The sequence below is a fragment of the Scardinius erythrophthalmus genome (assembly GCF_964197995.2).
Source record: "Scardinius erythrophthalmus genome assembly, chromosome: 1".
NCBI lineage: Eukaryota > Metazoa > Chordata > Actinopteri > Cypriniformes > Leuciscidae > Scardinius > Scardinius erythrophthalmus.
Window position 1 is genome coordinate 30,587,108 of NC_138221.1, and position 15,147 is coordinate 30,602,254.

The 15,147-nt window shown below is 38.5% G+C and overlaps 2 protein-coding genes across 3 annotated transcripts in view; one reads left to right on the plus strand and one right to left on the minus strand.

The window, feature by feature from the left end:
- Positions 1-1,733: 1,733 nt before the first annotated feature.
- Positions 1,734-11,604, minus strand: LOC308700985 (uncharacterized protein). Its single transcript, XM_081382960.1, has 3 exons — positions 11,542-11,604; positions 9,848-10,203; positions 1,734-3,884 (listed from the first exon to the last, which is right to left on the minus strand). The coding sequence occupies exons 2-3, from the start codon at positions 9,963-9,965 to the stop codon at positions 2,458-2,460; spliced, it is 1,545 nt and encodes a 514-aa protein (XP_081239086.1). The 5' UTR covers positions 9,966-10,203; positions 11,542-11,604; the 3' UTR covers positions 1,734-2,457.
- A 116-nt stretch (positions 11,605-11,720) lies between these two features.
- The window catches only part of LOC308704634 (uncharacterized protein), a 53,403-nt gene continuing 49,976 nt past the window's right edge, over positions 11,721-15,147 (plus strand). The window contains exon 1 of one of the 2 annotated variants that reach the window (XM_081389076.1): positions 11,721-11,891. The gene's annotated coding sequence lies outside the window, so the exon portion shown is untranslated. The remainder of the gene's footprint in view (positions 11,892-15,147) is intronic. The other variant, XM_081389077.1, reaches the window with a different exon arrangement.

Here is a 15,147-nt window from a genome sequence, read left to right on the forward strand (position 1 = left end):
TTGACATAATCATGCTGTGATCTGAAAATTAAACTTATTGAGATAGTTTGGTTTAACTTGTTAGCAGGTCTGTGATTCTACAGCATATGATTATCAGCAATTTTCTTATAATCCAATATATTTAATAAACATTGTTCTGATCAAAACACTTTCAAATGTATTTATTTAGAAACACAGACATCAATAATCAGCCTGTGAATCTCAACAATGGTGACAATAATAAAGCATGTTGCAGTGGCTGCCACCAATCACAACTCATTAATGGCTCCCATCCTGCATTGCGGTATGAATAAATTATGATCTGAATTGTCTATGTAATTTACTTTTCTCAATTGTCACCATTGTTGAGATGCATAGACTGAATCTTTATGTCTGTGTGTGCCTAAAAGAAAGCTTAAAAAAAAAAAGGAAATCCTTTATATTATATCTAAAATTCTGGATATTTATGCAGAATCACAGTTATGCTGTAAGCAACAGCATAAATCAAAAACATAGTTCAAATGATGATTGTCATAACATAACCAACACCATCAGATCACTTTTTTCTTTGTTCATCTGGCAGTTATAACTCAGATACAGCAGCCAAACAAAAATTAAAGTTAATAATTTAAGGGTCAAGAGCCCAACTAAAGCAAACATCCATCACCATAACGGTGGCTTACAATTTGAGATTTTCTCTTTCTGTGATTCTGCTTGTTAACATCAGGTGTCTTCAATAATGCTCAGTCATCACTCAATTAATCACATAATTGTCTCATTAACTTTAACACTGCTTCAGTGTTACTTTAACACCATGTAGAGTGGGACCATATGTGCTCTGAGCAGTGTTAATTTAACACTGGGGAATTTACTGTGTATATATTAAAGCAACACCATGTAAGTTTTGCTCTCAGGGTCCCCCTACAGTTGGAAAACAGTATTGTCTTCTACTACTGTCGTTAAAACTGTCATGGTTACACCAGGGGATACACGTGCATTTGTTGACAAGCCAATACCCCCGAACTCTGCAGAAGGAGTTCTCACGTCTTGGGCAGACTGCCTGTGTTGCGTGTGAAATGTCTTCATCCCAGGTACAGTGGCATATTTCAACATGTCATATGAAGATAAATGGAGGACCAGATAGCTTCCGTAACATAGCCAGGCAGACAACAAATTCGAAAAACTAGAGATAGTATGCAAGCGATATACTTACTAGTCCAACAGCATGACGGCCAAGTCAGCATTGGTCGGGCACCCCTCCTCCTCCTTTAGCTCATGCCAGCGATAGAACGCTGGACCAACATTGATCCTTGTCTGGCCTTTGATTTTGTCCCTCTACCTTTTTCTCTTCCTAGTCTCCTCCACCAAAACCTTTGCCTTATTCGGTTTCATTGCTGCTTTGGCCATGACAACAACATACACACGCTATACCAGCCGGCAAACAAACGCTAGTAGGGCTCTCACGTCTGAATTTGAGGAAATGGGGGTGGTGGGGGAAGTGAGGTATGCCGTAACGCAGTCCAATTTTGTAGTTCTTTTTGTGCTCGGGTTACTACCCGAATCCCGAAGTTCTGTAGTGCCAGTAAAAGCGATACAGACCCTGTCAGACTATGGCAGACGTGTCATTCAACCTATTGTAAGTCGATGTACCATCATAAGGGTCTAGGAAATATATTATGAAGGTTGAAAAACTACATGGTATTGCTTTAATACATATAAAATATGTATAAATGAAGACAAAAATAGCATTAGATGCAATATTCACAAAGTTTTATCCTTTATTGTGTACATATATTGCACATTCAATTTCCCATATAAATGTGATTGTATGTTCTATCTATGTATCTATGTATCTATCTATGTATCTATCTATCTATCTATCTATCTATCTATCTATCTATCTATCTATCTATCTATCGCCAAAAAAAATCTATATGTTGCTCCACTGTGGTTTTTGATTTATTTTCAAGAAAAAAAAAACACTTTTCAAAGCATATATATCTATATCTATATATATAATATTAGCCTACATGTTTTGCCCTTTTGGAAATGACAACAGCTTGAGTTGACAGTATCTGGCCCCCAGGCGTGTCCACAACATCAAATCTGGCCCCCCTTTAAAAAAAAGTGAGAGTTGTGGTTTATAGAGAAGTGGACATTGTATTAAATGTCGAATGGATCATTTGATTTAGTCAATCACACTTTTATATACAGTATATTGTCATCAACCCATCTGTCTTGCTTAAAAACTTTTACATTAATATTTGATTTTAATGAACAATACAGTTCTGGGAGAAAAACAACGCTCTGGAACCAAATTCGGGAACATTTTAACTACAGCAACTTACTTGCTAATTGCTGAAAGCAAGTTACTGTACATTTCACAGTTTTCTGTTTACAGTGCAGCAACAAGTATTTCATGATCACAGCAGAGAGAGACGAGATGAAGAGTAACAAGAACACAGCTGAAGAGTTTGATCAAACTAAATACTGCAAATGTGGTTTCTCCACTGTATGGATCTTCATGTGTATCTTCAGGTGACTTTTAAAAGAGAAACTCTTTCCACACTGATCACACATGTGCGGTTTCTCTCCGGTGTGGATCCTCTCATGTGTTTTCAGATGTGCTGACTGACTGAATCTCTTGTCACAGTGTGAACACTTGAAAGGTTTTTCTCCCGTGTGGATCCTCTCATGTCTTTTCAGATGTTGCGACAGACTGAATCTTTTGTCACAGTGTGAACACTTGTAAGGTTTTTCTCCAGTGTGGATCCTCTCATGTCTTTTCAGATGTCCTGACTGATTGAATCTCTTGTCACAGTGTGAACACTTGTAAGGTTTTTCTCCAGTGTGAATTATCTGGTGCAGTTTTAAACAGTTCACTGAAATAAAAGTCTTCTCACACTCAAAGCACACGTACTCTCTTACACCAGAATGAATTTTCTGATGTCTTTGTAAAGATTTCAGCACTGAAAAACTCTTTCCACATACAGAACATGAATGTGGCTTCTCCTTTGTATGAACTGTCAAGTGTGTCTTCAGGTTTGATGCCAAAAGAAATGTTTTGCCACATTGATCACATGTGAACAGCTTCTCTCCGGTGTGGATCCTCATGTGAACCTTAAGACTTTGTTTGTATGGGAAACTCTTCCTACATTGATCACATGTAAATGACTTTTCTCCAGTGTGAACTCTCATGTGAATCTCAAGACTTTGTTTGTATGGGAAACTCTTCCCACATTGATCACATGTAAATGGCTTTTCTCCAGTGTGAACTCTCATGTGAATCTCCCGATTTTGTTTGCATGTGAAACTCTTTTTACATTGATTACATGAGAACGACTTCTCTCCAGTGTGAACTCTCATGTGAATCTCAAGATTTTGTTTGCATGTGAAACTCTTTCCACATTGATCACATGAGAACGCCTTCTCTCCAGTGTGAACTCTCATGTGACGCTCAAGATTTTGTTTGTTTGATAAACTCTTTCCACATTGATCACATGTGACCGGCTTCTCACCAGTGTGGATCTTCATGTGTTCTTTAAGGGATGATGATTGCATGAAACTCTTCCCACATTGATCACATGTGAACGGCTTCTCTCCAGTGTGAACTCTCATGTGAGTCTCATGATTATGTTTGTTTGTTAAACTCTTTCCACACTGAGTGCAGGTTGTAGATTTCTTGGCTCTTCTTTTCTTTAAAAATGTGCTTTTAGTCTTTGAGTGACTCAAAGGTTTTTCTCCAGGTTTGACATGATGTTTCTCCTCTTTTACTTCACTCAGTTCTCCACTCTCCTCCTTCACTTCACTCAGTTCTCCACTCTCCTCCTTCACGTCACTCAGTTCTCCACTCTCCTCCTTCACTTCACTCAGTTCTCCACTCTCCTCCTTTACTTCCATCAGGTCTGAAATGAAAGAAAAAAGTTTGATTCCATTTTCAGCAAATCAAAAAAATCAAAAAGAGAAATATGAAGTGAAAGGCCATGAGCCCTGATGTAATCACTTTCCAAATTTTGTATTTTTGCCTTTTTGTAAATTAATTATACGTCCCTGAAACTTTTCATGAATGAGGTACATTGATATTCCAGTTATTATTTTTAAACATTATAGACACACATCCTATCCCTCTGTAGTGAAAACTATTAAATAAATGTGATCAATAACAAGATAATATAACGTGATATTTGTTATATCTTTGTCTTTTATATAACACAATGATATGCGGAGACGATTGCCGTGTTAACTCATTTCTGTTTACTGGGAACTCAGTCTTCTTTTACATTCAACACAACATACAAGGGGGTGAACTAGAGCGCCCTCTAGTGCACAGACATATTAAATGCATATATCACATATTCCTGCCCACATAGTAACATTGTTACATACACTTAATAAGAACATGAACAGTGTATCTTTTTCTCTCTGTTTTTTTTTTACTTCTCTCTCTCTCTATATATATCTATATAGCATGCTTGACACAATTATACTCCTGTCTAATACAGTACTTATAGTAATGCCAAAAATACAGAACATCTGTGATTAAAAACTATAATCATTCAGTGAACTGTGTTGTGCTTATTCTTTTAAACTAACCTTAGTGCCATGACTGTCAAAATGTATACAAAAGAATCAACTTAAACCACCAAGGTAAACCTTAAGGGCTAAACCATATTGGGGGCTTAATGGCACGTTCCGGGAATCTCTTAGACTCTTTGTGTGGAGTGCGTAACACCTCCCCTGTTTCACTTGGGAATGAATCCACAGGTTGTGCTGACCCAGTCCGGATTGGATTGAGACTAGGCAGTGATGTTTCTTCTGACCTGGAATATTCACAAAGATCTGTCAGATTCCCCTCAGGAACCTCAATGACCCCTGGTCCAATCTCATCTCCATTGTTAGTTAGACATGCCAACATCTGATCAACGTGACGTCTCCAGTGAACTGAAAGTGTTTCGATACGCCAGTAGAAAGGTGTCCAGCCTTTGTTGAATTGGAGTTGGCCCCTTAGAACAACGTGGTGCCCGCTTAAATGTCTGAACCAAGTGTTCAGCCAAGCCGTTCGTACCTGGATGAAAAGGTGCAGAACGTGTGTGTGTCACTCCATTAGTCTTGAGAAATGTCTGGAACTCCTCCGAGGTGAACTGAGGCCCGTTAACACTAACCAGCACTTCTGGGAGTCCATAACGACTAAATAATCCCCTCAGCACCTGAATGGCCTTGGTAGACGTAGTTGACTCCATTACACACACCTCTGGCCACTTGGAGTGAGCATCCACCACTATCAAGTACATATGTCCTTCAAATGGACCTGCAAAGTCCACATGTATCCGTTGCCAAGGTGATTCTGGCCACTTCCAAGGGTGTAATGATGATGGACCAGGAGCTTTTTGCGTCTGCTGGCATGAGTGACAGGTTTTTGACAATTGTTCAATTTTAGCATCAATACCAGGCCACCAGACATAGCTACGAGCAACTGCCTTCATCCTTACGACACCCGGATGTCCAGTGTGCAACTCTGCCAGTACCCTGGATCTCAGCTTTGGAGGGATGACCACTCTCCAACCCCACATGAGGCAACCCTGTTGGGTAGTCAACTCATCTTTCCTGTTCACGTACGGGGTGAGCCACCATCTCTATTACTTGTGACATAGTGGAGTCAGACCTTGTTTCTTTACAAACATCTGAACACAGCACTGGCAAATAGTCAAGATGCTTTACTTGAAGCAACTCCACTGTGTCCCGCTTCACTTGAGGTGCGGTTGGCAGAGGTATATGTGATAACCCATCCACATTACAGTGGTGTGCACCGACTCTATACTGGAAATCATAATCATAAGCTGCCAACAGCAAAGCCCAGCGCTGCATACGAGCCACAGCCATGGATGGAATAGCTTTTGTTGGACTGAAAATTGTAGTCAGCGGATGGTGGTCCATAAGCAATGTAAACTTCCGCCCGCAAAGATATTGGTAGACTTTTCGTGCTCAATGTTCTTGAGGCAAAGGCTATTGGTTTTTCCAGCCCGTCTGGTAGGATGTGTGAGATGACAGCGCCCACAACGTATGGCGATGCATCACAGGCCAGTCTGATTGGTAACTGTGGATTATAATGTGTCAATACGCTCTGCGATAGCAAAAATTTTTTTACCTTGTTGAACGCATCCTCACACTCAAGAGACCACAGCCACTGCTTTCCTTTACACAGAAGAGCATTGAGGGGAGCTAATACTGATGCAAGATTAGGGATAAATCGACTGTAATAGTTTATAAGTCCATGAATCATCCATGATTGCAATGAACATTGGGAAGGCCTTGTAAGATCTGATCCATCGCCCTTTGAAAAATTGCAGGAGCTAAAGCAATACCAAATGGTAAACGACTGTAACAGAACAGCCCCTTTGACGTGGTGATAGTGAGACATTTGCGTGAGCTTTCTGCCAAGGGCATTTGTAAGTAAGCATTTGAGAGGTCCAGTTTGGTGAAACGTTGGCCCCCTGCCAATGATGAGAATAAGTCCTCTATTCGTGGAATTGGGTAACGTTCAACACAAAGGGCCGGATTCACTGTTACCTTAAAATCTCCACAAATCCTCACATCCCCATTCCTTTTAACAACTGGTACAATAGGGATAGCCCATTCGCTGCATGTCACAGGGGAGATGACCCCCAGCTCCAATAGGCAATTTATTTCTGCCTCCACTTTCGGCTTCAGTGCATAAGGGACAATGCGTGCTTGACAAAATCGTGGCTGAAACTGTGGTTTGAGTGACACTGTAGCCTCAATACCTTTTAGCAAGCTCAGTCCTTTCCTGAAGACATGTTTGTGCTTTGCTAGCACCGTTTAAATTGACCCTTTACCCACACTCTTAATTTCACGCCAGTTCGGCTTAATTTTCTTGAGCCACTCTCTCCCGAATAGTGGTAGGGCATCTCCTTCCACGCCATAGAGTGATAATTTTGTCTTCTGTTTGTTCATTGTCACTTTGACTACGATGACCCCTACTGGAGACACAGCCTCACCTATATAGGTTTTTTAGAATCACATCTGTCATGCCCAATGGTTTATGGGCTAGTCGTACGTTGTAAAGTTCTCTTGAAATCAAAGAAACTACAGCTCCAGTGTCTAATTCCATTTCCAAGATTTCTCCCTCTACATTTGGCTTTAGGCTTTTAGATGTGCGACAATTCCTTCTTTCTAGACATCACATGCAGTGCCAGTTCCGTATCAGTAGTGTCATCAGTAGTTCACATTCATCTGATGCACTCTCTTTTTCTGTTGGGCACTTTTCATTCTCACTGACTTTAACTTTTTATATTCAGTCATGTGTTTTGCTTTAATTCTACAAACTCTGGAAATGTGGCCTTTTTTTACCACAGTTGTGGCACTGTTGCTCTTTGAAATAACAATCTTTCTCATTGTGGTTCGTTCTTCCACAACGGTAGCACTTGCTGACCCCATGCTCTTGCAAGGACAGTGCATTCACTTTCAAAGAGCCACTTATCTGTTAAGATTCCCTCATGGCCGTTTCCATAGACACTGCATGCAGTCTCCACCGCCTTTTGAAATGTGAGAGCTGCTTCCGTCAGTAGCCGTTTCTGTATAGACTCCGTTTTCAGCCCGCACACAAAGCAATATCTTAATGCATCTTGCAAATGTGTCCCAAATTCGCAGTGTTCACTCATCTTTTTCAAAACTGCGACATACTGTGCTACTGTTTCTGTCTCCTGTTGACTGCAGTTATGAAACCTAAATCTTTCTGCAATCACGATCGGTTTCGGCGAGAAATGTTCTTTCAAAACACGCACAATGTCTTCATATGACTTCACACCCGGGTTTATCCGGAGCAATTAAACTTCGCAGCAGTCCGTATGAAGATGCACCCATTACAATCAGTAACACCGCGACTTGTCTCTCATCTGCAATGTCATTTGCAGCAACAAATTGTTCAAACCTATGTAAGGTAGCCCACTGTTCGGCTGACTCATCAAAGGCATCCATGTGACCGATAAACACAGCCATTTCGTCGGGTGTTCTTCTACGAGTCCACATCATCAGATCTGCAGTATTCAGTAGCCAGCTCTCCACATCGCACTAAACATGGGTTCAACAAAGATTATCCTCATCGCCAATATGTTATTTCTTTGTCTTTTATATAACACAATGATACGCTTAGACGATTGCCGTGTTAAGTAATTTCTGTTTACTAGGAACTCAGTCTTCTTTTACATTCAACACAACATACAAGGGGGTGAACTAGAGCGCCCTCTAGTGCACAGACATATTAAGTGCATATATCACAATATTATCATTAAAATATACAATACTGCCATATTTTGACACCAACTTGTACACTGATATTTAATTTGTTACTAGGGATGTTAACCAATGACCGTTTGACCGATGGTTGACCGTATCAACGTTAACCAATCAAAGTTGTCGGTAATCGGTTAAAAAAAAAATCTCTAAATTAGGCTATTATAGACAGTGGACTAAACACTACTAAAGTTAGTCATCTCATTCCAAGATCTTTTTGTGTGAAGTGAACAAATCCCTCACACTCAATTTTTCATAACTCGCCTATTTGTACTTAATAAACCAATAAAAACATTTGGCGCGGGGTCACAGCGTTTGGGTTCGCGCAATCACAAGGTTTGTGAAAAGTAAAGGCTATATACAGGCTAAAACACTCGAGGTTAGAGCCAGGGCAGACGACAGGATGAAGCGTGCAAAGAAAAGTAGTGTGTGAGACCATTTCACCAAAAAGAATGACACAGATGTAAGTTGCAACTTGTGTGATACAGTGCTTAAATACAGTAGTAGCACATCATCTATGATGTAAGGTGATGATGATCATCATCTTTCTTTATTATTGTTAGCACTGCCTCAAACTAAAGCGGCGTTAGCAGCTCTTCGGAGCTGTCATTTTCTTAAATGAAGCCGCGGCAATGTTTCAAATGAGCTTCTAACGCTAGACAAACGCCTTTATTTTCAACGCGATCACCTTGTACCCAAACCATTTCGAAACTAAGGAGCCATTTGTCCTCCGATTACATACAAGCTCCTCGGCGCCGCATTTGCGGGACTCATGTTTCACGCTGTAGGGGATTTTAAAAAAGTGACGTGAGTGGAAGGGCGTGTGTGTGAGCGGGAGGCAGAGCGGCAGAGAGATGCGACAGAGTTGCGAAATTGCAGGCGGGGCTTGAAATGGCTGTTATTTCAAATAGTGTAGCATATTTTAAACTAATCGGTTAACCGGTTTCAACCGGCTAATGAAGCTCGGTGGTCGGTCAAGAAAATTTTTAGTTTTCGCCATCCCAATTGTGGCACCCAGGAAGTGACATCATCTGAGCTCTTTCTACACATGATGGGAGGACAAGAAAATAATCTCAATCCATTGTCTCAGTTTTTACACAAACTGTACAGTGGTGACCGGATACCAAAGTTATTATAAGAAGAAGAATCAATACATATGAATCACTTCTATAATTTATGAGAAATACAAAATTAGTAACTATTAATCAGAGTTTGCTCAAGTTATGATTACAACTATGTCAGCTATTCTGGAAAGTTCATAATACTTGATACAGTTTGGTGTTAACTGTTTATTGCTAAAATAATTATAATAATAACTATATTGAAAAATGTCTAAAATATTGGCAACATTGTTGCAAAAAATTGTTGAACCATATATAAATATAAAAAAAGTGCTAAAATAATATTTATGACTTTTACTGACCATGTGTTGAAAACAAACAAGAACATTTTGTACCATTTCATAGTTCAACTGTTTGTCTAAATGTGAATAAGTGCTTGAATGTTTCTAACATCAATGTTCTTCAGCATCATGAATGAATGAAGAATAAAAACCAACCTCTTTGTTCTTCAGGATCTTCAGTGTGTTTCATTCTGCAGGGTTCTGGATCACTCATGTCCTCACTTTCCTCTTTAATAAACTCAGTCTTTACAGATTTCAACTCTTCCTGATGCATTGCTGCTCGTCTTCACTTGTAGCCGATGGCGATGGGAATATTCCAGCATTTATTGGTGAATCTACGTGGGAGAAGCTTCACTGATGATGTGATCGTTGTGGGAGGAGCTTCACTGATGATGAATTGCAGTGGGAGGAGCTTCATTGATGATGTGATTGTTGTGGGAGGAGCTTCACTGATGATGAATTGCAGTGGGAGGAGCTTCACTGATGATGTGACTGCTGTGGGAGGAGCTGATCTGCAAAAATCAAAAATATATCAGTTACTGAGTTTGTTTTTGTACTAAATATCACATCTAAGCATTTATGCCTGTTTGTCTATTGTGAAGTAACTGATGCTAATCCACAACTCCTTTTATTACTAACCTGCACATTATCCTGCTTCTTCATTACAATTAAGTGTGGGGGAAAAATTGATACTCAGATGCATCGCGATTCTCTCTCCAACTATTCTGGATCGATTCTGAACTTAGTTTTTAACCTCAGACTCACTCACACACACACACACACACACACACACACACACACACACACACACACACACACACACACACACACACACACACACACACAAACCATCCATAGAATAATCTTTCATGAAGGTTGGAAAGGTTGAAGTGAATTACAAGGACATCCACAGGCTTGATTGCACAGGATATGAGCTGTGAGAAACGTGCGCTTTGCTTGATGTTACGCTTGTAGTGATGCTTGTAATATGTGTCTTTGTTTCTCTTTATTATTTACTTGCTTTAATGCTTTCAAGCTATATTAGTTTAAAACATCAGCATAATAAATGAAGTGAAAACAGGAACTATTGACGTGAAATGGGTAGAACTATTTACTGCCCAAGTATGACAGTTATCAGTTTAAAAGTATACATGTGAATTTAATGTGGGACAATGGTCTTCACCATCACAGTATGCTAATGCATGCATAGAATTGTTATTATGAAGATTGAGGACTGATGTGTCTCTTACACCTCTAACACACATCTGTCATCTGTGCCATTTGCTTCATAGGACACACTTATTCTCACAACATAAGTACTGATCTACTAGTGTTTTGTCTCATCTGAATTGTGCTGAACTTATAAGATTTTAAGATATTAAAATATCCTAATGTACAACCAAGATACGGAAACATATGTTAAAGGAGAATTTAAACATTGAGCTCATTTTTTTGTACATTTTGAGTGCTGTCAATACAGAGAACAACGACAAAAATCGGTGTTGCCTACACCGAGTTATTCTATTTTTAAAATTTGCACCCTGTTGACTTCAATGGGGCAAGTACTAAACCTGCTTTTAGCCTCTTAACATCCTTGTGGTGTCATTACAAGTGCACAGAAAATGTGAGTGATTCCTTCTGAGTGAACACGAGTGAATCTGACTGCAGTAGATGTGAAAGATTTTTTAAAAATTATGTTTTTTAAACCAGCGCAAATACCTGTTTACATCCTGTTTTCGGCTGAAGTCATAATATTGATTGTGTTTATGGGGTGCTGTCTAACATGTTCATGCTTCATAAAAAAAAAAAAAAAAAAAAAAAAAAAACGCATTATTTTTCATATCATTTACCTTTATTCTACACCGCTGTGTCCCTTCCATGTTCCCCTCCGGTCCCCTCTCGTAAACCGGTCTGATGATTTCCTGGTTAAGCCTCTCCCTCAGAAATACACGATGGGCTCTGAATGGTCAGCTTGGCCCGGTGTGTGTGATTCGCTAACCGCCTAGTTCACGCTGTCCGGAAACGTCACGCCCGTTACCAGAACCATAACAGTTGCATGTGCTCCGGTGTATTGTAAACACAGGCGTCAATATTGCCCTATGGATTTCAACCAGCATCAGACTTATAACGTTAGAATATAAGTGGAGAGGAATCGAGCAGAACTTGTACACGAACGGCAGTTACAGGACGTTTCAGAACGGTATGTTTTTTTGTAGACGTCCCATTATTTTGATGTAAGTTAGCCTACGCTGTTATTTGTAAATGCTAATATGCTAAATGTTAAAACACGCTTTAACTCAATATTACAATCCTCGAAGGGATTATTTGATTGGCACTCAAACATTCTACAAAACAAATGTAGCCAAATATCTGTCGTCAGAGCTATGAGCACAACATTACGAGACTAACCACCATGGTTTAAACGCAATAAATAAAATGTTTACACAGAACCATGTTTAATGTAACGTTACCTGTCGCCATGATATAATTATATTATGCCGTGTTTTCAGACTTATCCCTTGATAAAACATGAACAAATACATACAGTGAACTAGAGTGTTTGTATTACTTTTGTATATACTAAAGTGTTTGTATTACAAATGACATACATTTGACAGTAATATTTGGGTCAAAAACACCATAAAGTGCCTTTGAGACTTCACAATTTCCCCCCAAAAATCTGAGATTTTCCATTTAACTTCATATGTGTTGTATTAAGGAGACATTAGGCTGTTAGAAATGCATATTGGTCAAGCTCCAGCACTTTTTATAAATTAACTGCAAGCTGACAATATACGAGCAAACCATAAAATATGTCCACCCTGTCATGGACAAATTCAGAATAAATAAATTTTCATTGCATAGTGATTATAAAATGTAGATCTGTGGAAAGATAATGTGTCCCTTTCCCAACAAAACATTTTAGTTAATATTAAAAGTATTTTGATAATAATAAAGTTACTGCTTAAATATGTATTGCCCAATAAAATATGCAATAGTTGCACATTCTATTCTAAATAAAATCTGACAACAAAGATATTTAGTCAAACTTTAAAACAATACTAACCTGCCCTCATTTGTTTATTAAGAAATCACACACAAGGTTTTTTTAACTTGTTAAAATAATTAGATTATTTTCATCATAAAAGTTGAAAATGACAGGGTGGACAACAAAGTGACAGGGTGGAACTTGGCATGACAGGGTGGACAAATGCTTTAATGAGTGAAATAGAACGGGGGAACATTAGAAAAACAACAGGAACTTCAAAAAACCCTTAACCAATATAGAAGAAGGAGGGGCCTGGCTCAGGCTGATTTTCAGGAGTTGCAAATGTCCACCCTGTCATGAACCATGTCCACCCTGTCATGGAACAGGGTGGACATTTTTTGGCTAAAGTTAGCATTTAATGAGCACATGGTGTACAGCAGTTAGCAAAGTGATTCACTGTTGAAGCTGACTGTGCACTGTTTAAAATGTATATTTAGAATTTCTGAAAAGTTTTTATATTAACTAATATTTCACAATGACAGGGTGGACATGTTAAGCTTGACAACACGCAACTACAAACACAATATGATGAAAATTAGGAAATATAAGTGTAGATACTTATTGTGCGTGTTGCAGATGTTTTAACATCCACTGAAGAAAGACCAAATGGGGGAGGGGATGTCACTGAGTACATCAGTTGGTTTCTTAAAGGGGCGTTTACCCCATAATGACAGGGTGGACAGCAATTTCAGGGACACATGCAAACTGCTTAATATTATTATGAACATAAAATATAAATAATCAAAATGACTTGTTTTATTAAATAGCTTGCTATAAGTACATTAAAAAAGTATTTTAATTTTATGTAATTTAACCACTTTTTACACTCACTGAATTTAGCTGAGCAGCGTGTGGGACATGCCAAAATCGCACACATCCAATCAAAGAAAATGGTATAAAATCAGAAAAACACATTTCAAGAGACGTATCATTGTTCTTGTATGTGTGTAAGTGTTTGGCCATTTATAATGCAACCACAGAATTTCATTATTTTGCATTATGTTCATGATGACTGAGCGATTCTGATGAGGACACCAAAGCCACTTTATAGTGATATTGACCCATATTATTTAGCCACAGCCACAAATCTAACATTAAACTGAAAATGGTATTTTAGTTTTGCAATATAACTGTATAAGAAACAGTGCAGCAAATAAATCTAGGAATATAAAACAATTATATAAAATAATCTCTTTAAAAAACTTAATGTCCAGAAACAATTTTGTTTGATAAAAGGCATGCATTTTAAATAAGTGCAACAGTAACTTGTAACAGTAACTAATTGAAACTTGCCGGCCCAGAAAGTTAGTAAAGACAAAGTTTAAAATAGTCCAAGTGACTACAGTGGCTCAACCATAAGTTTATCAAGCGGCGAGAATAGTTGTTGTGCGAAGAAAACAAAAAAAATGTATTCAACTATTGATTTTCTTCTGTTTAGGCCTCTGAGTGAGTTCACGTAGTGTAGTGTCAGAGCGTAGGCTCACTATTGGCCGACGCTGGTCATGTGTGTGATGCGTGTGACTAGGGCTGGGCGATTTAAATCATGAGATTGTTATGCACATCTCGTCAGTAAAGCCGGTTCCTTGATTTAGTAGTAAATCGCCATCACCTGCTTTCAGATGGAGCGGCATTTACTACACAGCAAAAACTCCAGTGTTAAATTAATTCTTCTGGGAGTGTATATGAGTCCACATTCAAGAGTGTTGAAGTTAATGAGATAATTAAGTGATTAATTTAGTGATGATTGAGCATTATTGAAGACACCTGATGATAACAAGCAGAATCACTGAAGGAGAAAATCTCAATTTGTAAGCCACTGTTATGGTGATCATTGTTTGCTTTAGTTGGGCTCTTGACCCTTATTTTATTAACTTTAGATTTTGTTTTGCTGCTGTATCTGAGTTATAACTGCCAGATGAACAAAGAAAAGTGGGATCTGATAGTGTTGGTTATGTTTTCATGTGATCTGAAAAATGAAACTTTTTGTGATAGTTTGGTTTAACTTGTTAGCAGGAGCTCTGTAATACAGCATATGATTATCAGTGTTTTTCTTATAATCAAAAATATTTCATAAACATTGTTCTGATCAAAAAAAACTTTAAAAATAATTTATTTAGAAACACAGACATCAATAATCATCCTGTGAATCTCAACAATGGTGACAGTAATAAAGCATGTTGCAGTGGCTGCCACCAATCACAACTCATTAATGGCTCCCATCATGCATTGCGGTATGAATAAATTATGATCTGAATTGTCTATGTAATTTACTTTTCCTAATTGAATATTCTGCTCGTCACCATTGTTGAGATGCATACACTGAATCTTGACGTCTGTGTGTGCCTACAAGAAATAATAAAAAAAAAACTCTTAAGAAATCCTTTAAATTATATCTAAAATTCTGATA